The sequence below is a fragment of the Poecilia mexicana genome, unplaced genomic scaffold (genome assembly GCF_051168715.1).
Source record: "Poecilia mexicana isolate PSO_F unplaced genomic scaffold, ASM5116871v1 scaffold_11, whole genome shotgun sequence".
Taxonomy (NCBI): domain Eukaryota; kingdom Metazoa; phylum Chordata; class Actinopteri; order Cyprinodontiformes; family Poeciliidae; genus Poecilia; species Poecilia mexicana.
Window position 1 is genome coordinate 13,905,560 of NW_028263380.1, and position 25,424 is coordinate 13,930,983.

General features: G+C 38.7%; 5 protein-coding genes across 7 annotated transcripts in view; 2 read left to right on the plus strand and 3 right to left on the minus strand.

Moving 5' to 3' along the window:
• Window positions 1–4,365: 4,365 nt before the first annotated feature.
• tdp2b (tyrosyl-DNA phosphodiesterase 2b) lies at window positions 4,366–8,207 on the minus strand. The gene is made up of 7 exons (XM_014968764.2): window positions 7,771–8,207; window positions 7,472–7,593; window positions 7,227–7,373; window positions 6,915–7,006; window positions 6,263–6,381; window positions 5,088–5,258; window positions 4,366–5,008 (listed from the first exon to the last, which is right to left on the minus strand). Exons 1-7 carry the CDS (start codon window positions 7,915–7,917, stop codon window positions 4,727–4,729), a joined length of 1,080 nt encoding a protein of 359 aa, XP_014824250.2. The 5' UTR covers window positions 7,918–8,207; the 3' UTR covers window positions 4,366–4,726.
• A 1,529-nt stretch (window positions 8,208–9,736) lies between these two features.
• On the plus strand, window positions 9,737–11,992 carry acot13 (acyl-CoA thioesterase 13). Its single transcript, XM_014968767.2, has 3 exons — window positions 9,737–9,896; window positions 9,977–10,161; window positions 11,632–11,992. The coding sequence occupies exons 1-3, from the start codon at window positions 9,813–9,815 to the stop codon at window positions 11,789–11,791; spliced, it is 429 nt and encodes a 142-aa protein (XP_014824253.1). The 5' UTR covers window positions 9,737–9,812; the 3' UTR covers window positions 11,792–11,992.
• A 183-nt stretch (window positions 11,993–12,175) lies between these two features.
• On the minus strand, window positions 12,176–16,786 carry cunh6orf62 (chromosome unknown C6orf62 homolog). The gene is made up of 5 exons (XM_014968765.2): window positions 15,196–16,786; window positions 14,464–14,640; window positions 14,252–14,377; window positions 13,511–13,645; window positions 12,176–13,411 (listed from the first exon to the last, which is right to left on the minus strand). Exons 1-5 carry the CDS (start codon window positions 15,322–15,324, stop codon window positions 13,286–13,288), a joined length of 693 nt encoding a protein of 230 aa, XP_014824251.1. The 5' UTR covers window positions 15,325–16,786; the 3' UTR covers window positions 12,176–13,285.
• Window positions 16,787–17,326: 540 nt separating this feature from the next.
• gmnn (geminin DNA replication inhibitor) lies at window positions 17,327–20,722 on the plus strand. Its single transcript, XM_014968766.2, has 7 exons — window positions 17,327–17,467; window positions 17,773–17,838; window positions 19,002–19,100; window positions 19,176–19,329; window positions 19,411–19,493; window positions 19,731–19,841; window positions 20,186–20,722. The coding sequence occupies exons 2-7, from the start codon at window positions 17,788–17,790 to the stop codon at window positions 20,336–20,338; spliced, it is 651 nt and encodes a 216-aa protein (XP_014824252.2). The 5' UTR covers window positions 17,327–17,467; window positions 17,773–17,787; the 3' UTR covers window positions 20,339–20,722.
• A 617-nt stretch (window positions 20,723–21,339) lies between these two features.
• ripor2 (RHO family interacting cell polarization regulator 2) overlaps window positions 21,340–25,424 on the minus strand; it is a 63,222-nt gene continuing 59,137 nt past the window's right edge. For all 3 annotated transcript variants that reach the window (XM_088010249.1, XM_088010247.1, XM_088010248.1), the window contains 4 exons: window positions 25,025–25,227; window positions 24,860–24,943; window positions 24,660–24,750; window positions 21,340–24,021 (listed from right to left, as the gene is read on the minus strand). In XM_088010249.1, the coding sequence (XP_087866375.1) occupies window positions 23,921–24,021; window positions 24,660–24,750; window positions 24,860–24,943; window positions 25,025–25,227 (479 nt within the window). In that variant the 3' untranslated portion in view covers window positions 21,340–23,920. The remainder of the gene's footprint in view (window positions 24,022–24,659; window positions 24,751–24,859; window positions 24,944–25,024; window positions 25,228–25,424) is intronic.

Here is a 25,424-nt window from a genome sequence, read left to right on the forward strand (position 1 = left end):
CATGTGTTTTTGTTCTTTGCTTTGCGAGGTTTCAGCAGACCTGAAGTGTAAAAAGCAGCATGAAGTTAAATCATCTTGAAATTAAACATGCAGTTCAATCTAGGCAATAAAGCAACAGGTCATATCAACCTTTGTTTTTTACTAATTTTGCTAAAATCAGAAATTAATACAATAAATATAATACTTATGTAGTTATTGCTATATTCATTGCACATATTTAATTATTACTTGTATTAAGTTAATTTCATATACTGCACTAAATACATTTTCAGTGTAATGTATTTATTTAATAGACATATTTTGTGTAAATCTGACTTGGTATAACAGAAAAAATTACATTTAAAAAAAAAATTTATTATTGTTTTATTGTGTTTTTAGATACATACATATATATTGAGTCTTATAAGCTTCTAATCTTAAAATAATTTTTCATAATCCAGTAAATAAAATTACCAATACTTGCAATGTATGTGTAGGCAAATACACATACATTTAAGTAAATTCATAAATCATAACTTCATCAAAATTGGCAATAAATAAAGTTATCTATACTGTTTGAGTGATACAGCCGAATAAAATAAATCAAATTTATTAATAAATTCATAGGGATATTATTAATGCAAATTTGATTAAATAATATGCTGAAGGGTTTTCACAAAACTTTGGTTCAGCCTTAATAATTTTTATTGCACTGAAGCTCATTCTTTATCGCATTTTAGAATTATTTACAATTATTTTACCTCAACAAAAACATGATTTTATTTTCTTAAGATTTATGATTTTCTTTACTTCTATTAATATGTTTTCTAAATAATCAATAATTACATCATCTACATTTGTATCTGAAAAAATGTGGTTGAGTTTGTTTCGAAATTTTATTGTTAAAATTAAGTTTGTTGAATAGTTTCTGGATAATTTTTGCTCTTTGTTGTATTTTATATAAAGTATGTTTTCTGCCATAATTTTTCATATACTTTCGATTTTTTTTTTTTATTTCTTATTTATTTAGTATTTTTCTTGATGCAACTTCAAAAACATTTATTTAATTTGCAGCATTTTCCTTTGTATTGAAAGCAACATTGTGCCACCTGCTGAAAGATTATCTTCCATCTCTAAGCACTTTTCAGTAATTGCATTTTGTTGATGGGATTTTTACTTTTCTTATTTTGACATTATGCTAAACTCAATTTTTGTTTTTGCATTTATGTAATATTTTCTCAGTTTCTTTCTGGTCTTGCCAACATCTCCTCCACTGTCAGGACTCAGAGACTGAGCAGCAGCCTTGTACGGCCAGAAATAATAACACTGGCTTCTGGGGCAGTTTGTCACACTGATTTTGCAGAAAAGCTCTGACGGGTGCAGTTAGGGCGCCGTGGACTGGAGCACCACTTAAGCTTGCTCTCGTCTTTCCTGTGACAAAAAGAAGGGAGATAAGTGGATTTTTTTATTTTTTTTGAAGGGTTCTGATTGACGGGATTTGAGCCTCATATTGTGGATCTTTCCAGAGAAATCCCAGTCAGAGTCCAACATTTACAAAGAAACAAAGCTTCCCCTCCTTGTGCGAGTCGTTGCGGCTCAGCAGATCACACGATCTGCTGATCTTCTCTGGACTGAGGTCAGATCTGAGTCAGATCCATCATCATCATCATCATCATCATCATCCTGCAACATCACGCCGAAGGACAAGCTCGTCCCAGAGGCTCCCAGTCAGGCACATGGACACGTCGGGGGCAATTCCAAGGATATTCACAGTGACGGAGCCCCAGCGAGGAGCTGCAGCCATCACTGAGGGCTCTGCTCCTGAAAAACATGTGTGAGACTGATGGCTCTGGACGGGGCGAGGAGTGAAATGATAAAAGAGGCCGAGGGGAGAAAGCGAGATGATGCTGGAGCACATCCACGCTGCCTCGCGGGCGAAAAAACTTATGGTTGCGAGACGAGCGGCTGTGGATTTGTGGAGGAGGAAGACGGGCCTGTGGCAGGAAGACGCTGCTCTGGGCAGAGGGATAAATCACATGACTGGTGTCTTGGCTCAGGCAGCTGCTGGATCTTATATGAGCTGCTCCTGATCTCTGTGAGCTTTACAGTATGAGGGGACTTTTTATTTTATTGATTTTTTTTTTTTTTTTACCTTAAAAAATCCTTCTGGTCTGCAGCTGGTTGCTGTGTTTTTTTTTTTCTTTTAAATAAAAGAAAGAGAGATAGATACGCATGGAAAAACATGAATTGTTCATGCTTAATAGAAAAACATCTCCAACAAGAAAAGCAGATACTTATGTTTTCGTGTGTACAGACTGTTAAGGGGTTTTATCCTGATGTCCTTGCAAAGGAAACCAGAAAGACAAACAAGAGAGGAGGGCATGAGGCTCCCAGGGAGGAGTCACTTCAGTGTGTGACTTCTCCTAATGTCAGCAGAGAATAATCTGATCAACATTTAGACCGGATGGAGAGGACGTCATAAAAACCTGGCACAGATTGCCAAGATGGATCTGATCTAAAATAATAACACAGTCTGAAAAAATATCTGCTCCTCTCAGATGCCTCCTGCTGTACCTGTTTTTTGTGACGCCCCTGTTTCAGATTATAGATTATTATGGGACAAAAACAAACCAGATCAACCTGACTGTATGTGAAAAAGTGACTGTCGTAGTTCGGGCGGCAGCTGTGGAGGATTTTCGTCTACTCCTCCGTGCAGAATTGTTTTAATAATTCAGAATCATTGGAGGCTCTTTTTGGAGCATTTGCAGCCCTTTTACACTTCAAAATCATGCAATAGTAACAAGCATTTTCAGTCTAGTTTATAGTGCAAATATCAGCAACTTTTAAGCATGATAAAGGGGATTGTTTTGAGTCAGTAAATCTTTAATATTGACGAAAAAGTGCTAGTTTTAAGTGAAATTATCTTCCAGAGGAACAGGACATCTTCTCCCCATAGTTTGGAAAATAATATGAAATAATGTTTAATTGGGCTGACAAATTATTTCACTTTTAACTAGTACTTTCTTTATCAGTACTAAGGAACTATTGACTTAAAACAAGCTCCTATATCATGCTGAAAAGCTACTTGCTAGGTTTGTCTTATTTCAAGTGTACCAAGATATTTGCATCAGAAACCAGACTAAAAAAATACTTGGTAAGATTTAGTGTTTTTGCATTGTAAGGTTATTGTCAATGTGCACATTTAAGCTGAGTCTTTGACTAGGCCAATCCAAAAACCTTCATTTTCGTTGTGTTTTAGATCATTTTAATGCAGCATAACACTAATGTGTTTGAGCTCAAGGTCGTGAACTAATGATGGGACATTCTCCTTCAGTTTCATGTGCTAGAGACAATTTCCATCAATTACAGCAAGTCATTAAAGTGCAACAGCAGCAAAGCAACCCTCAACTATCCCACTAATGTCCTGTTTCTGAATGCTGAGTTTGTTTTAAGTGTTTCTTTGGGGTGGAAACCTGTCCGTAGTGCAGCCGGGTTTTACCTAATGACCACTGGAGGTGGACGCTAGCCCAGTGCTGTGATGAATGGATTAATTTATTACACAACAGATCTAAGGAGACATTCCTCACCTTCGTCTCGTAAGTCCACAGAGTATTTTTCTTGAGGATCAAGTTGTTTTTGGTCATCAGTGGTTTTGTCCTTTTAACTCTCGTGCAGCCTGATGACATTTTTTGGTCAATTTCTTATTCCTGAGTCATGAACTCTGACGTTAACTGAGGCAAGTGAGTGTTTAAGATGTCATTGCCACCAGAATGAGTCATCGATTCGCTGTTGGCGTAATTCTGGCAGACCAGATCTCTTTGATGTTTACATTTGTAGTTGGAAGCTCTCACTTTGCGTCAACTCCAAAAAACCCTAGAAATGTTTGTTGACGTCAACAACTATGTTTTGTTTTTGTTTAATGCATTTGCATTGAGGCATTTACATGTTGCTCTTTGATTTTTTTTTTTTTTTGTCAGACAGGTTCTACTGAATAGTTTTCTTAATTCTCCAGGTGTTTCCAGTAGAGACCTGGGTGTAGCCAGTGATACTGCATTCAGCTGTCTGAAAATTGTGGAATATGACAGAAGTTATTTTAACAAGGATACAGATCATTTTGTCAGATTAATGTTCCCTAAAAAAAAAAAGAAAAAGAAACCTAATTTAAGCATTTATCCAGGTTACCTTTGATATTTCCAAACTTTCTTTCTGACTAAATATTTTATTTCCCAGTTTGAGTTCAGATGTTTAGTATTTAAGCTATGGGTCCATCCGTGTTTCAGGTTTTCCAGGACAGCAGCGCTGCTTTAAAAAAAAGCACTTTAACCTAACACTGCCCTCTAGTGGCAACACGCAAAACACCAAATATGCCTGGAAACTTACACAATGTGTTTGACAAGAACAAAATGTACATTTATTAGTTTTTTGTTGCGTAAAGAGAAAAATCTTGTTGCAGTCACCTTCATCATTAAAAGAGGAGCCTCACAGTGGTATTTTTCTGTCAGCAGTTTTATGGGAGTCGGATGGAAGGCATGAAATTTCAACCTCAGCTGTGGTTTCCAAACAAGACGGATGTTTTTATTAACTCATCTTAAAACTGCGTGGAGATAAAACGAATCAAGACCTGACGTTAACAAGCAACACATGTCAGCTCAGGCTTATTTTCAGTGAGAGTTTGGCAGATAAAAAAAACAAAAAAAAACGGAGCAGCAGATGTTCGCTAAAATGCTTCCAGCTGTTTCGAGTGTTTCTACCCTGCGGTGAAGCTGCAGTAAATGCCCCAGTGATCGCTCGTGTAGCGGCCACAGTCCAGCTTCTCCAGTCCGATTAGGGCCATGTGATCCGGGGCCAGACGTGGTACTCCTTCCTTGGAGGCTGGCCGGAGGTAGACGCGGTCGAAGCGGCAGCGGCTGACGAAGGGAACGGTCTTGTTGTTGTTGGCCTTGGTGTCCCACGTGTAGCGGCAGTGCTCCTGCTTGCCCAGTCGCTCCCACACGTCGCAGACGCCAGACGGCAGGCCCACTTTGGCTACCTGGCGAGCCCAGAACAAAGAGGAATTTATAACGTGCGTTGAAGCAGAAGTCGGCTCGGTGCTGCGGGGAAACGCCGACCTCGGTGTCCCTCAGATTCGTGTCCCCTCCAAACAGGACGGTGACATCATCAGGAGCGTCTTTCATCCTCTGCATCACCGTGTGCAGCTGCTTCATCCGCTCCTGCGCGTGGCCTTTACAGCTTTCAAGGTGGGAGGTCATCAGGCATAACTTCTGACCTTTGAACGTCACCTGATTTTAGACGTGCAGCATTTAGAGTCACTTATATTCACACTCCTTCAGCCTTTTCACATTGTGACACGTTCAGGGCTGCAACTAATAATTATTCAGACAACTAATCAGAGAAAATCCTTGTTACATTCTGGAAATGTTTCATTGAACAACTTAAACCTTTTAATATAAGATTAGAAATGCATTAGAAGATGCAAATCAACAATTCTACTCCTGTTTTACATGAGAAAACAAACATTCTATCGCCTAAAATGCAATAACCTAGCATTCCCTTAGTGTATGCAAGATTATTTGTAGTAAAGGATGCAAATAATAAATAAATAAATAAATAAATAAATACTTCTAATAACATTTGAAAATCTCAGAATTTGACTCTGGGTAGAACATAATTACAAACAAAGTTTTTCTTTATCTTAAAAAGAAAATGTATACTTTAAAAAAATTAACAGTCTTGGCTCTGAGTATATTCTTCCAGCAAATTAGCTTCTTTTTTTTAGTTTGTATGCTCCAGATAATGATTAATTGATTACTAAACTAGTTAACGATTATACTAATAATCAGTTTATCACGATTAATCTGATTAATTGTTTCAGTCTTTGTCGTATAACAACAAGTCACTATATTTAATTGGGATTTTATTTGATAGATCAACATAAAATGGGGCTTTGTTTTAAAGTATAAGCTAATGAAAATACAATATTCTTAATAATTTACAAACCTTAATCTAAAAAGCATTGTGTCCTTTTGTGTTTAGCTAATTTAACTAAAGTATCCCAAAAATAATCCAACTATTAATCGTACACAAATATTTACTTTGTGAAAGATGGCAAGAAAATAACAACATTGGACATAAACATGGCAAACAAGTGGAAGAAGATGCTCCATTCACATGAAACTACAACTAAAACTTCTGCCCTTCATTTAAAACTCCACGGTAGAGGAAAAAACCCCACACTGCACATAGTCCAGACACAGATAAAAAGCTCAAGTAAAGGTGGAAATACCTGAGCGACAAGTAGATTCCTCATCATCTGTGTGGTGGGATAAGTTACGATCTCGCTCTCCAAAAATTTTACTCTGGATTTCTTCAGCATCATTCCTGTGAAGTAAGCTTCCTCACCACCTTCAATCAGAGTTCAGAAGAGAGCAAGAGCTTTAAAGGATACCTCATGTATTTATTCATCATCAGCATCATCATTGTATAACTGGGGTAGTATGGATGACTTGTGAGTAGTCTGCATCATTACTGCAGGGAACAGCAGACCGTGGAAACCCAGTTCGAAGAAAAATGGAGGAACTTTCATCAAGGAGCCAAGTTCAGAAGTAACACGAGTTAAACAAGTGCAAATTTCAACCTTTCCACACATGTTTTACTTCAAAAACAATACACGTTTAAATTGTTTTCCAGTCGATTTGTTTACAGGGTTCCCATAGGCTGGAAATGAGACCAATATGTTACTAATCAGCAACTACAGAGGATCTCATCAGTGTTTTTAACACAAAGCTGTCATAATCAGTGGAAAGCATATGTGTGCAAGCTACACACACCAGAAACATACACCACACACATCATATATTATTGATATTTGTATTTAGATATTTTTACTGTAGCATGAGTTTATTTCAGAGAAAAAGCCTCTTTGAGCCACACTCTACCTTCAATGATGAGGTAGCTGACAGCCCGTTTCTTCAAGTATTGAACATAAGGTGGAATGAGTTCCTGCAGGAATACCACATCAGGGGTGTATCTATGCAACGAGAAGTATTACAATTAAAAAAAAGTTAAAAGAAAACTCTTAGATGCTTTTCATGCGATTACTGACCACTTTAAATTTCAGAAATATGGAGAGAGTTCTGGTGAAACATGCTACTTGTCCTCCAGGTAACCTCATTTTGTCTCGCTTTATTAATTGTAATTACTTAAATCCAGCCAGTGACTTGTTTCTGTAGGCCTGTAGTTTTACTTACAGCACCAAGTAGGAACAGAGGCCTCTGGCTCGCTCTGCCAGGTTGTCCGTATCCAGTCCATCCACGTTCCAGGAGATCAGGGACAGTTTGCCGTCATCTTCATCCGGTGGTTTTCGTGCAACCGGGCTGTCTCCGGTCAAATCGATGCTGGACATGTTTTCAGAGACTATTATAAATGTACTTGACTTTATAACGTCAGAGAGACTTTGTCATGTTAACTTGTACGATTTAAAGAATTGACTCACCACTCCTTTGAAGGTTCTTCCTCGACTTTTTGCTTTTTTTTCGGAGGGATGCAGTCACTCTCCTGAAAGTCTTCCTCAAATATTCTCTCCATGTCTGCCTCAAAGAATGAGTTTATAGCTCTCTGCGGGAAACAGAATCTTTTTAAGAGTAAATAAAATCTGTCTGGCTGTATCTTAGGGAGATAATGTTTTCCCCATGTAAACACAATTAACAAATCAATAAAACGGACATCAGTTGTGTGGACATAGCAGCATTATCTCTGGCGCATTAGTATTATTGTAACCACTAATTACGGTACCTCCATCTCCCAGTCATTTTCAGCCAGGTAGCATTGAGCCACGGCGCTATCAGTTCCCGTTATAGTAGCAAACTCCTCGCAAAGTCCACTCCTGCTTTTCTCCACGTCAGACACAGACGGCGACTCCGAGTTTGATGTAGAAGCCATTTTTGTCGTAGGAACTATTTTTACAAGCGGAATGACACACAAGAAAAGGATTTCAGAGCATGTTTACTTCATTTTTGGCTCCATCTTTACAAAGTAACCGGGATGTGTGTAACATTGAAAGACTTCCGGTGTTGTGCAGGTTCTAGTCGTTGCGCTTCTTTATGGGGCTTTAAGGCAACGGTAGTCAAACAAGCGCCCTTCAAATTCACCTAGTAAACTAGACTAGGATTAGGGCCACTGGAAAAAAAACAACAACAAAAAAAACAAACAAACACACACACACACACACACACACACACACACAGAGACTTTAATCTCAGAAATTTCTGAGATTAAAGTCAGATTCTGTCACTGTCTCTGGGTGTTTCCCAACAGAGAGACAAGAGACTTGATTGGATCAAAGGTGTGAATCATTGATTGTTATGCACCAAGGATTCTGTGGGGCCCAACCCCGATGGCCTTGCCATTTGTCTATTGTTTAGCAAAGGGGGGGTTTACTTAATGCATGAAATGCAGTCTCAGAAGTAACACCCAGATTGTGTCCTGGATTAGATGATAAGATCATGCAGGCACAATGATCTCATCATCAGAGACAATCTAAAGCATAAGAGGAGTGAGGGGTACATTATAAAATGTTCCATTGCATTCTTTGTGGTTTCACTTTTACACACGACATCAATGGACCTGGGGAGACGAGATAACAAAGAGCAACACCATTCAACATAAAAACTTACAATTAATTTATTGGATTTGATTATCAACAGCTAGAAACTGCCTCCCTGAAAACAGATTATTTATGAAGTTTAAAACTAATTAAATATTTTATCTTTTAATGAAAACACAAATAAATTATTTCATGTGTTTTTGGCGATCTTTTACGTTGAGACGAGAAGTTAACCACAATGAAAATATAGGTCAAAACTGTAGTGAATTATTCTAGATTCTTCAAAACAATAATTTGGTTTATGAACTCTATTGGAGAACTATTTATTTTCTGCTTTTAGATCAGCTCAATAATTTGGTTGCCATAAGGCCATGAGGCCATAACACTAAAACACTATCTCCAATGATAGTCCATGGGAGAGGTGCCATTTAATCCCAGTGTTTCTCACAGAGAACCAGACTGGATTGCTTAGGTTTTTTCCTTCATAAATGAAATCATAATTTAAAATTACCTTTGGTGCACACACTATTTGTTCCTGATATTACCATTCATTTTATCTAAACATTCAAGTGTATGACAATAAAAAAAATAAATCTTTTAGAGGTAAATACTTTTTCTTTTTGTACATTGCATGTAGTGATCATTAATTTTAGATTTTGCCATGGTTTGATCAGGTTCATTTTAATATGTTGCAGAATTTCAGAAAATGGACAGTATAAAAACTCTTTGGAACTTTGATGACATTTTATTTGATAATAAAACTCACAGTAATCCAGTAAAAGCACTTGAGAATGGTCAAATCTGTCTTTTGGGACCTTATGAATAAGAAGTTAGGTAAAAAAAAAATACCTTAGTTTTTTTTAAGGTAAAAAATAATTTTACCTTAATTTTTGAAGGTAAAATTAAATAATTACCTTGTAATTCTTTCAGATGTAAAATTTGACTTAAATGCGCAATGTTTAAATGTGGCCATAAATCACAGTGTAGATGCGCAACCTTCTGGGAAATAAAGAATTGATAAGAAATAAAATAAAAATATTAAACATACAACAGATTATGTCCATCAGTATATATAAGTATATATAGTGCTCTTGTTTTTATGCTTCTCCACTACTTTTGGTGCACTCCCGTAAATCTACTCAAGTTCCGCCCGGACGATTTATGAAACGCAGCAACTTCCTGTTGGAAATAAACACAACTTTGACATTGGCTGCGTTGATGTCCGTCAAACATGAGCACCCTGACTTTAAACTCACTGAGACAAATAATGAGAGCGATGGTCGACCACTCGGGCTTCGACAGAGTCATAAGCAAGGTAAATTGTGAACAGATATTTTTGAAGCTAAACCCAGGGTTTTTGCGTTTTCAAACTGCAACCCCAGATGTTGTCCATAGGTGGACGTTGTGTCTGCGAGCCCCGGGAAGGTGGTGTGTGAGATGCGGGTGGAAGAGGAGCACACAAACCGGGGAGGGACGCTGCACGGCGGGCTGACAGCCACCCTGGTGGACGTGATCTCTACCATGGCCATTATGTACACCGAGAGAGGAGCCCCGGGGGTCAGCGTGGACATGAATATAACGTGAGTTTAGAAATACCCCAATCATGCATCAAGACAGTGCATTGCAAATGTATTCTCTGCTACTAAGTTTTTCCAGTTGCAGCAACAAACTTCACTGAATGTCACAGAGAAATTGTGGATTAGACCAAGAGTCTGCACCCTGTGGCTCTTTGGGCCATCCAGTGACTCCTAGTAATTTTGTCAAAAGTGATAAAGAACTTGCTAATATATATATATAAAATAGATTTCGCTTTTCAGATTCAGAATCATCTTAATTAGCAAGAACTCTGTACGGAAACAAGGAGTTTGTCTGCTTTCAAGCATTTAAACTCTGTGCAGGCAGCATACATATATAAACTTCAGCTTAAATAACATTTTTCAATCATTTTCCACAAATGTCAACTTTTCTCTTTTCTTTAAGTTCACATCTAAAACCAGAAATAAAGTGGTGATTCTTTAAAAATTACCTATTTTTAGTAGATAAAAAAGCTTAGGTAACATTTTGGTCTCTACATAAGTTTCATTTAGCTGGACTGGGAGTCAAAAGGACTGCAGACTCCTGGGTCACACCAACACATGCAGACAAATACGTGGCTTTCAGCATTTTTTTAAGAAATGTATTCAGCCCCTTTTACTTTGCTACCTTTAATAAAACAAAGCATCCGAGGAGCAGCCAACAGGCTCACAGTTACTCTGAAGGAGCTGCAGAGATCCACAGCACAGATGTAGGAATCTGTTGACAGAATTAATCATCATGATTTTCACAAATTTAGCCTTTAAGGAAGAGCGTTAAGTAGAAAGCCATTGTTAAAGGAAAGCTATAAAAATAAATGTCCTGCTTAAACACTGAAACAACTGAAAACTAATACTGCACATCACTCTGAACACACTGTAGTCACAATGAAGCATGCTAGTAGCAGCATCATGTTGTGATGTACATTCAGCTTGCTGATACAAGCTGAATGTACTGGTTGGGAACTCGACTTTTACCCTCACGTAAAATTGGCTGCAAATAGATGTGTAATTATACAACTGTACATCTTTGAAAAGCAGAAGTAGAGCCTCCTGCACAACCAACAAGAATGCAGCAAGTCATTTCTGAGTGACAAGTCAACAACAAAACTCGTGCTTTCCAGCAGCCATTGTACAGTGCATACAGCGGTAAAACCAGCTGACCAAGCATCCTCATCTAAGTGGGCAGAGCTCCGCTTGGGTTGCTAGGTGTAAAGGCAGCGGCGGTTTTTTGAAACAGCTTGTTTTCCATACTCCAAAAACATCAAGTTATTGCCATAATCCGAACAGATGCTGTTTTTAGAAACAGTAAAGACCCAAACGAAAGTATAAAAACAATCCCTTTAAGATTGTTGGCCATCTCTCACTTTCCCCTCTTAAACTTCAGTGGATTTTTGTTGCCATTTTGAAGATGAACTCCATAAGCAAGTAATGTGTGTGTGTGTGTGTGGGGGCGGGGGGAATGTTACTATGCTGCAGGTACATGAATGCTGCCAAGATAGGGGAAGACGTCCTCATCACTGCACAAGTCCTGAAGCAGGGGAAAACGCTGGCATTTGCTACTGTAGATCTCTCCAGCAAAGCCTCAGGGAAACTCATCGCTCAAGGACGACACACTAAACACCTCGGCAGCAGCTAAACCGTCTCTTCTAATTGAAATTGTATAATTTACTGCTAAAACTTGGGATTCTGAATATGTAGACTGTTCTTTTTGTAAGTACATAAGTTCGCAGAACAAAGTTCTGTGGTTTTTTTCCCCCCCAACTTATGTGTTTGTGTTCTTGTGAATATCAGCAAGCAAATGTTTCTTGTACATGCAATAAAGCCAGCTGGACAAAGAGTCTTTTTTTTCAGACTTTGCACTGTATTGAGATATGCTCAGCAGTAAAGATTAGAGAACAGAAAATCAAAACCCAGAAGTTACATGCCTTACACCCTTTTTTTTTTTCAGCTAAAACACATTGAATCAGCAAGGAGCGAAACTTTACGTACTACTGTACTTCATAGTCTTTGAAAAAGCAAACCCTTCAAAACTCAATTTTAATTTAAAGAAGCTTGGCAGCAGATTCGCAACTTTAACAGATCAAATTAAACAGAAATCAGTTAGCTTTAAGCAAAACCCTTTTTTTGTTAGGTATATTATTATTATTATTGTTAAATCTGTCATCATTGCAAATCATCACCGACCCATGTCCCTCCGAAAAACAAAGCGCAAAACATCAGATTTCAGTAGCTTAAATGAAATAGTGCATGAACGGATTGAACTGTGAAAAATCAACTTCAACATACCAACATGTCTTAACTCTGCACAATGCCTTTTGAGATACTCGCGATTTTAAACAAAGGCCTGTTTAGTATGTTTCTGAGAAAAGCAAATGACACAAAAACATCTTTTAAGTCCAGCAAATAAAACTAAGGCAGTTTATAAGAAGCAATTCCTACACCATATGATTTGACAAACACTCTTCCTCTTGTTATCTTTGCCTGTACAGGTGTTCTGATACCTGCTCATGCCTATCCTGGGCAAAAAAAATTGTCTAAACTTGTTTTAGAAGCCCTAGTAACATTACAAAACAAGCTTTAACAATCCTTTCTTATCACATCAAGGATATAAGACATGTCCATCGTAACCACCATGAAGACTTGTGTATCGTTTGTTCCGGTTTAGATGCAACATAAAGAGTTCATTCAGTGACCGATGCTGTTGACTGTGTGGCTCCAAGAGAACAACCAACCACTCAAAAAATCAATGTCCGTGCAGGTTCAAATTAAAAAAACAAAACAAACAAAAAAAAACAAAACAAAACAAAAGCAAAATGAAAGAAAGGGTGAGTAAGGAAAAGGGAATGAAGTAAAATAAAAATGTCAGAGCCAATCCAAAAAAAAATGGGAGAAAGTATTGGGACAAACATGGGAAGAATGGGGTATATAAAAAAAAAACAGGATGGGAAGCAAATGGGCTTCAAGTTAGAGGGAGAAAATGAGTGGGGGAACAAAAAGGAGATCCAAGCACAAGTTCAAATCTTTTAAAAGGGACAGGGAGGAGATGAGTACATCAATTTGCTTCTGAAGGCTTAGGGAGGGAAGGAGAGGTAAAGGCTTGTCTCTGTGTGGCTGGGTGAAGCAAGAAGCCTTAATCAGGCATGTATGGGCGGAGGTGATCCTCGATGTCTCCCACGCCCCAGCAGGTCAGCTGGTCCTGGGGCAAATACAGGCACAGGCTGCACAACTTGAAAACCGTGGCCTTGGTTTTAGGAGTCTGAAACGACCAAAAAGTATAATGGCGTCGTTAAAGAGGACAGGGTTTTTAAACTTGATAAACCAGTTGGGTTTTTTTTAAACGTTTCAACAGATGTACCTGCAGGTGTTGTCTGTCCATAAAGAGAAATACAGACTGGGTTGGGTTGTTCATCACCATTCCAGCTTTGTCTTTACGACCCAAAGCATGCAAGCATTGCTTCTCGTAGTCTCCATGATGAAATTCAAACTTGGCCTGAGAAGAAGAGGAAAGAGTCTGTATGCAAAGTCTGGGCTGCTGGCTAAATTTCATGTAGTAACCTGTTAAAAAAAACAAACTTCAGGCTCAACTACGAACTGCTATTTGACCGTGTTATATTTGGCAGACTTAGAAGAATGACATTTACGCATACTGAAAAGGTTCAATAGAGCGGAGGTTAAGGATTTGGGTAGGCCATTCTAGAAGCCTGATGTTAACCTGTGTGCAATTTTGTCTGCAGTTCGGACAAAGAAAGAAGCAGCTCCCTCAAATGGAAACTATGAAGCTCCACGTGTGTGGACAAGTCAAATGTTTTCTGTAGGAAAGTCCTACGGGTCAGCGATCGAGCCGTTTGGCAAAGATGACAACAAGAATGTTAAGAAACAGGATATTTTCACCGAAATCACTGTTTTTATCAAACGTTTAGTTTTGAAGGATAACTGACTGACCAAGCTGTACAGGTACTCTTCCCTGACTGTACAGTACAATTTGGCTTCACGTCATTTATTTTTGCTCAATGTGTACAAGACAGATTTTACATTAATCTGATACATAGCACATGGAGTAGTCACTCCAAAGTGATGATAGGAGCAAAGGTCTGACCTGCACAGGCCTGAAGGGCTCATCATCGGCCCCTTTCCATCTGGAGAACAGCAGACAGACAATCTTCTCAATATCGTTGCGTGGCCAAAGGATAAAATCCATTTCCTGTGTGCAGCCTATCACATCCTAAAGAAACAAGACAAATAATTAGAGTAACTAAGCATTTTTTTTAAGCCATGACTGGGGACTTCGTTCATATAGTCAAGTCTTACCCTTCGCATCGACTGGTATCGGGGGGCGTGTAGTTGCACCACATCTTTTTGAAGGAGCTCTATCGAACTCTCCAGAGAATAGCTTGAATCGCGCACACCTCTTAGGATGTTTTCTTCGTAGTTGTTGGTCATCACAGGCAACACTTCAGCTACCTCAAAAAGTGCAGACTTCTTCTTCTGTTAAAAATAAAGCAAGCGATTATGAGGGTTTCACAGGTCAATGCATATTTTTCTGGTTTTCTTTGAGGTCTGACCTGCCTATTCTAAGAGAGGGTGTTAGGGTCACTGGTGGAAAAACATTACGTTTTTTTTTGTTGTTGTTGTTGTTTATCCATTCCAAAATTAAAGTAAAAATTATGAAAAAAGTCAAGAATGTTTTCAATTAACTAAAAAGTTTAAATGACCCGAAATGGTGAAGAGATGTTATAAAAAAAGAAGACAATGCTATATTTAGAATAAAGTTTAAAAAGGTGAAGGACAAAAGAAAGGATGGAAAGACAGAAAAAAGAGAACATGTAACACAAGGGAAAAACAACTAAATGTCCATATCCCCCCCTCCATACATGTCTAGACCTGGAAAACGCTGAAAGTAAAAGTTGTACATTTCCATCAGTTTTTAGCATTTGACTTGACAATAGCAAAATGGAAAATTGGCCGATTTACATTTATGGTCCATTATCTGTTGCATCTCCAGTATAAATATAATGGAATATAGCTGTCATGTTAACAAACCTTTTCCTTGAAAACAAAGGCTATATAGATCTTGAAGTCAAACTGATCAGCCAAAGATTCCCTTTTCTTCCGAAGCTGAGCTCGAAGCCGGTTTCTTGTTTGGTTTCTTCGTGAAGTTGGGTCCCCCATGGTTAGATTTTGTTGGTAGTGTCTCTTCCTCTCGTGTGATGTACTTTAGCGACACTGTCTATTTATTCTATACTTTTAAGAAAGGATGGAGCTGACAATGCAATAAAAAAAATCTCTAAAACTAGGTCCTCTAACCACTATGAACTTAAAAGACCAACAAATCAGATTTTAAACTAAGTCATTTCAATATTTGGTTGTTGTAAAAAGGCAGTTTTGAGAAGGGGAATGCTCAACAGGCTAAGACTCCATTGCCTTTATACCTGATCAAAAACCCATGTTTTAAGACATGGCCTCGAAGCCAAATTAACTTTTTTTTTTCCAACTGCCACTGAAACGAGTACAACAGATTTCAAGAAAACAACAACTCAAATGTGGCTCTCTTTTAGAAATGATAACTGAAACTAATAGAAAAGGCTGCTACAAAACAAAACACATATTGGTGACATTTTTTTTCTTTGTTTGTTTGTTTGTTTGCTAGTGAGATTGTGAACTACAGCGAGCAGACCGATATTCTATTAACTGGGTCATCTCAAAGTCCCTGGTCCATGGCTGCGGTTTTGTTTTGTTTCTCTGAACACAGACTGTGTTATGAGCGTGTTACAGGCGGACTGGGGATACAGACGAACATGGCAGGGAGACACAGATGCCAACAGATACAGGCACCCGGTAACATCGAAGACTTCAGCGAAAGTAAACCGACATTTCCTGAACTTTTTCCGTCACTCATCTGGCCCTGGGCCCGTGCTGCTGCCACAGCTGATAGTCATGATGTGGGCGTATTTTTAGCACACTAGCTAAGGTCTGCTAGCTAGCTAGCAAGCCAACCTAGGTATTCATTTCTGACACTAACTAGTAGTGAATCAGTGATAAAGCTACATCTTATTTTAAGACAGACTGGCTTAACTGAGGCTTTTTAAGTGTGGTCAGTCATCTTACCACGCCTTTTATTACATTTTCTGGCTCAACGAGACTGTCAGTGCTGTTATTAAAAGTCGGAAGACTAACGTTGTAACTGTTTCTGGTTACTATTTCAGCTCCATATTAAACTGTTGTCAACAACTTTCGACACAAATCAGTTGGTAATCGATTAAAATAAACGCTGAACTGCGAAACAAGCGTTAGCTAAACAAAAATCTCCCTCCTCTTCCAACGTCTGACGCTGCGAGCTAGTTCTTTCTCTTTTCTTCAGTCGTCACAACCTCCGGCTCGCCCCGCCGCATGCCATGTCAAGATAAATCGACCATCCAGCGGAGATCCCCCGTTCTATCAGTCGATGTGTGGCGTGTTCTGTCTCCTGGTGGGCCCATATTTAACGACGTGCCGTCCAACGTGTGTCCCGTTCGATTTCTTTGTGTGTGTCTGTGTGTGTTTTTCAGGGAGGCTAATAACAGTACATTAGCGCTCGACGGGTTCTCTGCCTTCCCCCTCAAAATGGCTGCGCAGGCAGTTACAATAACTGGACGTAATAAGACACGTGACCCGACGGAGCGGCTTCGTTACCTGGTAAAAAAAAAACAAAAAACGATACGTGAGAATACGTCCGCCATATTTTGTGTGGCGTGTTTGCCTTGCATAGCTATGCAACTGTGTTGGAAAAAACTAAAAATCTAGTTATCTGGAACATTGGAGCTCTTCTGGATGTATCATTTTTGCATCAATACAAATACACTGTAACTAAAGTAAGTTGCATTAGGCCTTGTTAGTTATTCGAACCTTGCAATGTTATGGTAGTTATACTGAAAATTACAATACTTTTAGTAAACGCATTCTTTCAACTTATAAAACTACCACTGTTAACATAAATAGAAAAAGATTCATATTTTGTCAAAGATTTTAATCCTTTAAGTGCATTGAACACCCTCATGCGTCTCATCTTAATCATTGCAATGATTAACCTATAGGTAGATAGATAGAAATTGCCACTTACAATATGGCGGTACCGTTGCCGTACGATGCATTCATGATGTGTCTTTTCTCCTTCTCTATTGGTGGAAGAAGGAGGCGGAGGAGAAGAAAATAAAAATTCTTCGTGGTGATTGGTGGCTTCACACGTGACTCGGTGCGCGTATTTAAGCCCCTGGCGCGAGATCTTTTAGTTGAGGAAAACAAGAGTTTTAAAGAGGTTCGGTTGAGTTTGTGAAAGGTGAGTTTACTTCTCTTAATGTTGGGCTGTTTGAAATATTCTTGTAATTAACACATTGACTAGAGAGTGTGGCGTACGGGGGCTTATATTTAAGTCAAATTTGTACATAATTAGACTTGGATGGCGCTACAGTTAGCATAATATTTGAATTAGCTTGTTTTTAGCACGTGAAGACGTTTGTATCCTGTTATTTTTGACCGCCTAGTCAACTAGAATCATAATCGACCCATATCTAGATGCATATTTTGCTTTGATTTTATCTTGTGCAGTATCTGCTTTAATTTGTCCCTAACCCTACTTATCAGATCTCCGGAAAGAAAATGAATTCCGTTGGCAACGTGAAACAGCAGAGATCCAATGAGAACATGAAGGTAAATCTGAAGTATTTCTTCTTGGGTTTTAAGTACGTTTCTTTTTTTGTTGCTGAATTGTACACGGGACTGACCGGGGCCACTCTATTTCTAAACTCAACAGATGGTTAAGTAAAGAAGGTTCTCTGTATTTAGAGAGGGTTGATTGTACAAGCCATCACTCTTTTTTTTTTTTTTTCGTTTTCTTTGTGTGTGAAAAGTTCATCGAAGATTTTAAAACTTACTTAAACTCTAACTTTATCTCAAGTGGAATATAAACTGCATTTAGATGTAAAATGTGGCTGTGTTGCCTTAAAATAATGTGGATCCTCTTTAGTGTAGCTGAAAATTCAAGCTCTTGCAAGTTTATAAAATATTTTCTTCAGTTTCAAGAACTTGTAGCTGTGGTCTTTTCAACCTAACCAAACTCAACAATATTCTAATGGCATTTCAAAATGCCCTTCAGTTAAAAAAAAAAACACTGCTTAAAGGGGAAACTAAAATTTTAAATTGATTTACTTGAGGAATAACTCATTGCATCCTAACGGCCCTTCACTCTGAAATTGATTGCATTAGTAATGTTGCCTTTTAAAGAACTGAAATTCTTGTTGGGCTCTCAAATAGTCCAAATCTCTGAAAGATGATTTAATCAGCCCCAAACCAATGGAGCTGTTGAGGTCTAGCCAAACATTAACTAGGCTTTGTCCTGCTCCTTAATGAGCACTCAAGAGGAACTTTCCCATGACCGCAACAACTTTGTGCCCTACCCTTGAGCTTGGGCAGTAAAAGGAGCCTTCTCTACTTTAGTGACATTGTAACTAAAGCCTTCTGTGTCAGGTGATGCCAAGCTCGGAAAATCATAACTGAGTACTTTCCTGTCACGGTGCACTAATTGGGCATTTTCTGACTTGTGCAAAGTTCTGATTTTCACTGAAGTCTTCTGTTATCACAATGCTTTTCTCTCTGAAGCACATGTTTAATATTCTTTCCATTATTATAATGTACATGATTAAGTTGAATGTAATGTTTGAAATTGATTTCAAGATGCAATCTCTGCATTAAACATTATGTATATGTTTGCACTCGTATACCATTTAAGGAGTCTCCAATTCTATGTGTTCAAAGAATTGCTGTAAAGGGGAAAATTGCCTTTCCTGATCTCTGAAGGTATATTTGTCTTTCAGAACTTCTTTGCATCGCCTCAAAAGGCAGTGGGAAAACAAAGAGACAGCCTGCAGATCCTCCAGGCGTCAGCAGTCAACACAAGTTTGAAATCGGCTCAGGTATGGCCTGCAGCAAAAGTCTTGATTGTACAGCTGAGGGTTCGTCCATTCCTAATCCCGATTCTTCTATTTTAGACGGGAAAGGTTATTCCGAAGAGGAAACAGTGGATACTGGACCAGTCAAGAGGTCAGAAGAGGGTTAAAGTAGAAGTCAAAGCCACACAAACAGAAGAAGTTGACTGTGTACCAGATGGCCTGTCCAAAGAAGCATATGAACTTATGGTCAAAGGTAAACTTGTGATCGGTTCTGTAACTGGTGAAAATCTCCTTCACCTTCTAGAAATGACATCTTTATCTTGCACTTTTCTAGAAACTCCTCCTTCCTCTTACTGGAAAGAAGTAGCAGAAGAACGACGAAAGGCTTTGTACAGCGTCCTACAGGAAAACGAAAAGGTGAGTTAATCACTAGGGCTCAGATAATGTTTAACTTTCTGAACGTTCCCACGCTCCAACTCCCTTGACCCTGGGAAGGAGCCAGTCCAGACTGCAGAAAATGTATTCAATCATTAGTTGGCTTTTGTCTACTTCTGTTCAGTCAGGCCTGTCAAAACTGTCTTCAGTGCTTTTAGGGTTCTTCAGTTTGGTGACCTTGTACTTTGAGCTCTGACCAACTAATTTCTTTCAAACCAGTTGCACAAAGACATCGAAGCCAGAGATGAACAGATCAGCAAGCTCCAGTCTGAGAACGAAGAGCTGCAGGAGCTGGCGCAACACGTGCAGTACATGGCTGACATGATTGAGGTTTGTACTCTGAGTATCTACCAAACACCTGGCATGGATTTTCTTTGTGCTGTCTGCCTTTGTCTTAAAACTCAACCTGATCTTAGATTGCAGTAAAGGGCATAATTAGGCTTTGACATATTATGTTTCTGAACTTGATACCGCTTTTTATCCAAAAGTGCAGCAGTTTTGGCAGTGGCATACAGGTCTGTAACTGGAGCTGGTACACTTAATCCAATAGTTTAAATGCCTCCTTTGTGTTCACTATGGGTTGAAGTGTTTTTTCCCCCAGAGTAAAATAAAGTTCATTGTAAAGGCATGATCTCTCTTGGTACTAATTAACAACTTGTATAATGTGTTTACAGAGACTGACTGGAAAATGCCCAGAGAGCCTGGAAGAAATGAAGGACATTGCATTTGATTCAGAAGAGGCGGGTCCAGCTGAGCAAGAGGAGGCAGACTACAGCGATGAAGAGACGTCAGATCATGACGAAGCGGGACCCTCAGGATTAAACTGACTTTAGAGAAAGACCTCCTTTTGAAGGAGATATGCCCTCTTTTGTTAATAAACTTGTAATTTTTGTTGAGTTGTTGGCAGCTTTTTATCATTTGAGTTTAAATTTAAACGCATTGGACGGTTTGTCTCGATCTTTCAATCCAAAAGACTTTCGTCTGGTAATTGACTGGTATTAAGCCCTCACTGACTACTGGGCACCTTTTCTTTTTATAGAGGAGCCATGTAGTTTAAAACTGAAATGTTTTCCAGACTTCAGCCTTGTTTCGCAGGGTCTCGTATGATAATAAATCTAGCTGTTGGCAGACCCTTGTCTCAGTTTAAAATGTGAAACTGCTTTTTATCTGATTTTGTACATAGTCTATACAATAAAATTGAAAGAAACTGAGTTCCTGTTGGCTATTCTTCACTTTAAGGGTGTATGTGACAAAACTGCTAAATTTATCAAGCAACTCCTTTATTGCACTTTGTACATTTTGGTATTGACAACTTTTCAAGTTCAAATTATTTTTTTTGAAAAGTGGATAAAATTATTTTATAGAAATGGGTCATGTTGACACATTCTGCCTTTTATAGTTTGAAGGCTTCCTGTTTTGTTTACGGTTAAAATAAATGTGTAGCTTGTTGCCCTCATTTAGCTTGTAACACAAGTCAAACAGGCAATACAGAATGAGGAAAAACTTTTTAAAGAACTTGAACACTGAGCTGATTCTTTGGATTAATTTAATATGCAGTTCAATTGGTGGCAGCAAGTACTCTTAAAAATGAGAAACATTTTGCTGGGTATGTGGGAGTACCTTGAGTGTCTGCATTACCTGGCAATTTTTGGCCTAATCTAATTTGTTTCAATTTCTTTTCAGCATAGCTGAGCCTTCATCATCCCATATACCTGTAGATTGTTTCAAATTAAGGTGACAAAATGGCTGGACAGCTTTTTCTCTTGTTGGATCAACATTTCCAGGTGCATTGTTTACAGCAAATGCTTGCAGAAAATCAAAACGGTAATTTTAAATATGCAAAAATATACTTTATTGCAATATTGGAGCACAAGAAATACTGCTGACCACAACAGATGAGTAGTAGATGGATCAGTGCTGAAGCTATGGACCACAGATTAATTTCAATTTCAGCAAAGTGTTAAAACTGTAAATGACTCCACATGTGCACACTTTTGCCTGCTTGTACTCGACAGTGCTTAGGATTCACATGGCCCACCAATTATAAACACTGGTCAACTGCAAGTTCATAAAAGGGAGAATGCTATATACAGACTGGGTTAATTTAGATGCTAGGCTAAAAATACTGTACTGCTATATGCACATCATGAAATGAAAATTGCTTCAGATTTGGACCATATTTTGCAAAAAAAAAAAAAGGGGTGTATAGAAAAACAAATGACAACATTTTAGTAACTGTTCATACATTTACAGATAATACAGGAAAATAATACAATGTATAAGAATATTTAATATGGCTTTGAACTGGATTCAGAAGTTACATCTAAATGTAACAAGATCCATCTATTGTGGGTTTAATTCTTTAAGTTGTGCTTTTCCTTTTAGATCTGAGTTCTGGCCTTAATGCAAATGTTTTATTGAAAATACATTCTCTTGAATTAGCTCTTTTTTGTTAAAAAAAAAAAAAGGTCAAAATTATAATTAAATTTCCTTTGGTTACAGTAAGTCTTCTAGTTGATAAAGTAACATTTATAAATATATAGAAGTCTCAATTTTTTTTTAATGATACTTCAATGAAGAAAACATATCAAATCTCCTCCAAAAAAAATGATAATCTAATATATTTCTATTAAAATAAACTCCAATTAAAATTAACCATCAGTTTACAAGATCATGATAAAACTACCAAGGTCAACAGTTCACGTTAGACCTGAAAATACAACATAAATATGAAAATCATTCACAGAACATGGTTATTCTGCACTACTCGCAGTTTAACTCCGAAAGAATAGTAGAGTTACAAGGAGTAAACAATAAATAGGAAACAGGTTTTTATGTGAATGTTTGTCTTGGTGCGTTAGCACTCGACTCAGTAGTACAGGTAGCATGATACAAGCAGACATTTCAAGTGCAGCTCAATAAATCAAAATATCATTCAAAAGCTTATCTCGATTTAATTCAAAAAGTGACCTTGTGTCACAGATGCCTAAAATATTTTGACAATTATTGCGTACAAGTAAGGAGCTAAATTTTGTCAACTGGTGAACTTTCAAAAATGAACCAAAATAAATGACTGAAATACCACTGTCTAATAAATCTATGTGCAATTTTTGCTTTGTGAACTCCATGACTTTGATCTAACCTTAACGTATTATGTAATTTATTGAGATGCACCTGTAGATCCTTACCTCCGGTCATTTTATTTTATGTTTTTCCACACAGCGTTTTAGAGATGTGGAAAAACAAAGCCTTTCAATATGTAAATGTGCAGTTAGCCTAAAAACAAGGCTACAATACCACTCAGTTCCTATACAATTTTTTCTTTTTTTTTTCAGATGTTAAAACATGCCTTCTCTAGAAATCCCGAGCCGGATTTAATACCCTGCAGCGGCTCCTGGCCCGGCAGGAAGAAGAAGAAGAAAAAAAAAAACATTTACAAAAAGAGCTTCTGTGGAATCTGCCGCCTCGACCTCATCAAGGCTCAGGTGGTCGAAGCCGACGTCATCCAGCGGGCTCCTCGTATCGACGAGGTGCACGAAAATGAAAGAAAAAGAAAACAATCATATGTACAAAACAAAGATTGCACTTGTTAAACCGCAAGCGTGAAAAGGCTCAGACATAAAACTGCTGAGCGAGTGGAACAGTGGGCCCCTGGTTCATCTCGTCACAAAGAAGGCTGTAAACTGCTTTCTGACTTCACTTACTGCTAAAAAAACACAAAAAAAACAAAACAAAAAAAAAAAAACATCTTCCACCAACATGTCTTTCAGCCTCTGCAAAATCCCTGAAAATCAAATGGAACGTACCAGAAAACACAAATCAAGTTACACTGCGAACACAACCAGGTGTATTTTCCAGCCGTGTAAAAGATGCTGCATTTACAAGCTTACTAGTGCCGTCTTCTGAAAGCACCTAAAAAGCAACGCAACTGAAACATGCTGCAATATTTACTTAAAAATCACAGAAAAATTTAAGCGACACGTCGGTCTGTAGATGTGAACAGATTCCTTAACAGTAAGTGATGTGGTTGGTGTGTGCTTGTTTCCAAGGAGAGGATGCTTTCCAGGAATATCCACAGTCTGTGCAGCAGCAGCAGCAGCTTTGGGTCCAGTCAAGTTCCAGCTTCGCTTCCAGTTCAGCCCGAGACTTGGCCTGCCTGGCTCAGAAAGCAAGTTAAGAAAGGAGGAGTGCGAGGGGGGGGTCGTCTCATATTAAAGTAAAGAGTCCAAGTCCGGATCCAGGAGGGGTGTAGGTTGTGTGTTACGACCATCTGTTTGGTGTTAGTTCTTCTCAAGAGGCAGCTACGAACATAAATCGGTTTTTCTTGCTGTCAGACGTAGAAGCAGAGCGGCTCGGGGAGCTCGACGTCGTCCCTCGGCAGTTTGTTAGGTTTCAAGCGGCTCGATAGTTCAGAAGGCGGTGGTGACGGCGTTTCCTCTCCGCGTCCCCAGACGGATCATATCCCCGACCACAGTGTCCAGCTGCTCGTACGCCAGCCGGCCCTCCTCGCCTGCAACAACAGAAACACAGGAGGTTTTTTATATAATGATCTTTCTTGATAGATCAATTATCAAGGCTCAAGCATCTTTTGCCAGTTTGTTTTTCTGCTTAACTATGAAGGTAATTTTTCTGATCTGGTCAAAAACAGTGGAGGAGAAAGTTAAAATAGGTTGGATTTATTCTTTGTCATGTTTAAAATAATAAAATCTATCAAAGAAGTGAACCTAAAATTTGGCTACGAACCTCATTTCATGCAAGCAACGCATGCTTACCTGCATGTCGCTGGTCATAAAATACGCAAGCGATCGACGTCAGGCTCACATGCAACAAGAATGGATTTTATTTGTATTCTTTTGTTCTTATTCATGAATATTTTTTTTTTTTTACCAGGTAAGGATATTTTGTGTAAAGACAATTTTAAAATAATTATTTGTAGAGTGTGGCAACATCCTGAGCAGCAGCTTAAAAACTTATTATTTTATGTTTATCCTTCCCCACTTAATATAGTCACAAAATAAAATGAGTCACTTATAAAATCCAAGTAATATTAAGTTACACTGGTTGGCCAGTAGGAGGCGTAGTATCGGTCAACATCAAATGTAGGTTTTAGAGTTTTAGAGATTTCCAAGGATTCAAAACGGCACTCACCAAATGTGAGCAGCGTCTCTATGGCGACATGGCGCAGCTCCTCATCAGCTGAATCACACAGCGCTACGACCGCTTTCAGGCTCTCCACTGCCTTCAGACGCAGAAAAACAACGGCTTTGTGAATCCTACAAGCAAGTCATATTCTCCTATCTTTAGAAGTGTGAAACTGCTTTCAGACAACAGTGGGATGCGACTCTGACCTGCAGACAGCTGAGAGCCGAGCAGGCCGCCCTCTGGCTCTGAACTCCAGCCTCCGACAGCGCCTGGGTGTAGTACTCTACGGCCTGCAAAAACAAGACAACAGTCAGACGCTGCTTCCGCTTAAGACTCCAACGCAAACCTGGGCTCCGGTCGCCGCTGCTCACCCTGGCCCTGAAGTGTCTGTCTGACGCTCCAGAGGAGAGGTAGTCGGCTGCTGCCTTGTTGACCTGGGGGTCTTCTGCCGTCAGCAGGGAGGCCAGGGCCCTCAGGGTGCCGTTTCGAGGCCAGAGAGTCGACAAAGGCACCTCCTCCAGTTGTGCCAGACGCCGAGAGAAATCATCACCGCACAGGGTCTCCGCAAAGCCCTCTGCGAACGAAGACAAGCGGAAAACGTTCAAGCTTTGTTGCACTTTTAAGCCATATAAAAACAGAAAGAAAAGGATAACATTTCAATTTGTATGTTTTTTTTTTCTAACAAGTGCGGCATGCATTTGTATTCAAATCCCGGTATTTGATATTCTGTAGGACTGTATTGCGCAACAATTAATTTAGATTTTATTTAGG

Bases quoted from the DNA above. Each gene is read 5' to 3' on its own strand.
- tdp2b (XM_014968764.2), bottom strand. From the start codon at position 7,917: ATGGCTTCTACATCAAACTCGGAGTCGCCGTCTGTGTCTGACGTGGAG. The intron at 7,594-7,770 runs GTACCGTAATTA...TGTTTCCCGCAG, and splicing joins AAAATGACTGGGAGATGGAG to AGAGCTATAAACTCATTCTT. The intron at 7,007-7,226 runs GTAAGTAAAACT...CTCGTTGCATAG, and splicing joins CTCTGTTCCTACTTGGTGCT to ATACACCCCTGATGTGGTAT.
- acot13 (XM_014968767.2), top strand. From the start codon at position 9,813: ATGAGCACCCTGACTTTAAACTCACTGAGACAAATAATGAGAGCGATG. The intron at 9,897-9,976 runs GTAAATTGTGAA...TGTTGTCCATAG, and splicing joins TCGACAGAGTCATAAGCAAG to GTGGACGTTGTGTCTGCGAG. The intron at 10,162-11,631 runs GTGAGTTTAGAA...ACTATGCTGCAG, and splicing joins AGCGTGGACATGAATATAAC to GTACATGAATGCTGCCAAGA.
- cunh6orf62 (XM_014968765.2), bottom strand. From the start codon at position 15,324: ATGGGGGACCCAACTTCACGAAGAAACCAAACAAGAAACCGGCTTCGA. The intron at 14,378-14,463 runs GTAAGACTTGAC...TTGTTTCTTTAG, and splicing joins GATACCAGTCGATGCGAAGG to GATGTGATAGGCTGCACACA. The intron at 13,646-14,251 runs GTCAGACCTTTG...TCTTCTTCTCAG, and splicing joins AGCCCTTCAGGCCTGTGCAG to GCCAAGTTTGAATTTCATCA.
- gmnn (XM_014968766.2), top strand. From the start codon at position 17,788: ATGAATTCCGTTGGCAACGTGAAACAGCAGAGATCCAATGAGAACATG. The intron at 19,101-19,175 runs GTATGGCCTGCA...CTTCTATTTTAG, and splicing joins CAAGTTTGAAATCGGCTCAG to ACGGGAAAGGTTATTCCGAA. The intron at 19,330-19,410 runs GTAAACTTGTGA...GCACTTTTCTAG, and splicing joins ATATGAACTTATGGTCAAAG to AAACTCCTCCTTCCTCTTAC.